The 2,092-nt window shown below is 38.0% G+C and overlaps 1 protein-coding gene across 1 annotated transcript; it reads right to left on the bottom strand.

Moving 5' to 3' along the window:
- Positions 1 to 596: 596 nt before the first annotated feature.
- LOC140145070 (octopamine receptor beta-2R-like) lies at positions 597 to 1,704 on the bottom strand. Its single transcript, XM_072166856.1, has one exon. The coding sequence runs from the start codon at positions 1,702 to 1,704 to the stop codon at positions 610 to 612; it is 1,095 nt and encodes a 364-aa protein (XP_072022957.1). The 3' UTR covers positions 597 to 609.
- Positions 1,705 to 2,092: the final 388 nt, after the last annotated feature.

The following is a 2,092-nucleotide window of genomic DNA, read 5'->3' on the forward strand; positions in this document are numbered from 1 at the left end:
AATTATAGGACTGGATAGAGGAGATACATAGCTATACATTGGTAACAAATATAACAGCTTATGATGTTTATAATAATAAAACATAGCTATGGTATTTAATCAGATTTATTAGGTCACTTCGCTCCTATAAACATGATAAACACCGCCCCATCATAAGAATTTTAAAAAGCGCCTGTGCCGCCGTGGTGTGGCATGAGGGCGTATCCTTAACCAGCAAAACAGTCAACTTTGATTAACATTCGCCCTACTGAGATATTGTTTGCAATATCTCCTATGTTTTATTATTATAAACATCAAAATATAAAGTACAATCATTATGTTGCTATGACGTCAAAATGAGTGTGAGCGGCCCTCGCAAAATAAGGACGTTCTGATTGATTTCCACCGGATTTTCATCTGAATATGAAAGGAAATGTCAATTTTAACGTAACTACCAAAATAAAAAGTAGATATCTCTTTAAATAATTTTACAAGAGTAAAATGAAAATAAATTCTTGAAATTACTTTCTCAAAAGATTGTAACTGTCTCCTCAACTTAACCTTGCTCACTCCCGTACGATAATATGGTAACTTGAAGCTAATCACACTGTTCAAATATTGCAAGCATGACTAACGAGTGCCTTGACTGCTAGATTCACCATGATTACCATGACTAAATTCACTGGTGACCGAAAGACCATGTTCAAGGCGACGTTGACAAACAATATTGATGTACGCCATTCTCATTTGCCGGTTTAAAATGCCGTATAATACCGGATTGCACGCTGAATTCATCAAGGCCAGTAATGTTGACGCGGATCCGTAAATTGGTGGTAAGTTACATGTGTTGTCCGTGAAAGCAATGCAAAATATCGTGATAGTATGTGGAATCCAACAAAAGAGAAATGTTCCTATGACGATTAATAAGATTTTAGCCCCCTTCGTCTCTGTTCTTCTGCGTCGTGAGGAATCATCGTGTCGCGAGGTTTTACATTGGGATTGAGGTTGAGACTGGGACTGAGGCGTTGACTTTCTATCCGTTGATAATCCTATCGTGATCGCTGCCACCTTGCGGGAATGTTCACGCGCAACTTTAAAAATGTGCCAATAACAGAAGATCGTAACAAATGTTGGCAATGCCAGATTCAGAACTATTATAGTAATAGTTAAAGATATTTGAACATTCCAGCCACATGAACAAATATATTCATCTGGAATGTAAACATATTGCCCCCAACCGAGTAGCGGAGAAAATCCGAATATGGCTGGTTGAAGCCACGCCAATGTCAGAAATAGTAATATAAGTGTCTTGGTTACTCTTATATGATAATGTAGAGGATCCGTTATTGCAACATATCGATCAATCGCTACAAACATCAAGGTATTGATACTGGTTGCGCAGAAGACCAGAGTGCAAAACCCCTGGAATTGGCACATCGGATAGCTAAATGGCCAGTCTCCTGTTATCGTGCTTGATAATATAAACGGCCCAGTAATAACACATGTTAGTAAATCAGCAACAGCGAGGTTGGCTACAAATGCAGATGTTTTGTTTTGAAGTGTTCTATATTTCCATATAGCTATCAGTGTGAGAGAATTACCGCATAGGCTCCCAAATACGATCAAAATGATGATGAGAGACTGAAAAACAACGGCACCTGTTTGTAGGCGAAAAGTTGTGGTGTTATTGAGAAATAAGTCTTCTACAGAATCACTCGCATTCATTGTTGTCTAAAGTCTTCGTACTGTAATTTACGTCGATAAAGAAGAAGTATCTTAATTCATTATCTTATTCGGGACAGTGTCCCATGTAAATGACTAGTTCAGTGAGTTTGGTAATCTCCGTGAATTTGAAGCGCAGAAATGTCGATCAGTTGATGACGAAGTGCGATCGAACGATCCACGGTGTTCAAATGATCTTCGCATACTCAAAATGCCCTCTTCTCAGTTGAAGTTACACTCTCCGGATCTTAAACACCGCTATATAGTTACCTCAATCAAACATATTTGACAAGCATCGTTCATATGACTGAATTTTTATAACTCACTTAATCAGAGTGAAATTTGATGCAGAAAACATAATGTTTTGATAAGCGTAACAACCGTCCCTTGT

The sequence above is a fragment of the Amphiura filiformis genome, unplaced genomic scaffold (assembly GCF_039555335.1).
Source record: "Amphiura filiformis unplaced genomic scaffold, Afil_fr2py scaffold_126, whole genome shotgun sequence".
Classification (NCBI taxonomy): domain Eukaryota; kingdom Metazoa; phylum Echinodermata; class Ophiuroidea; order Amphilepidida; family Amphiuridae; genus Amphiura; species Amphiura filiformis.

What these genes read in the sequence shown, in the direction of transcription:
- LOC140145070 (XM_072166856.1), bottom strand. Translation starts at nt 1,704, where the DNA reads ATGAATGCGAGTGATTCTGTAGAAGACTTATTTCTCAATAACACCACA.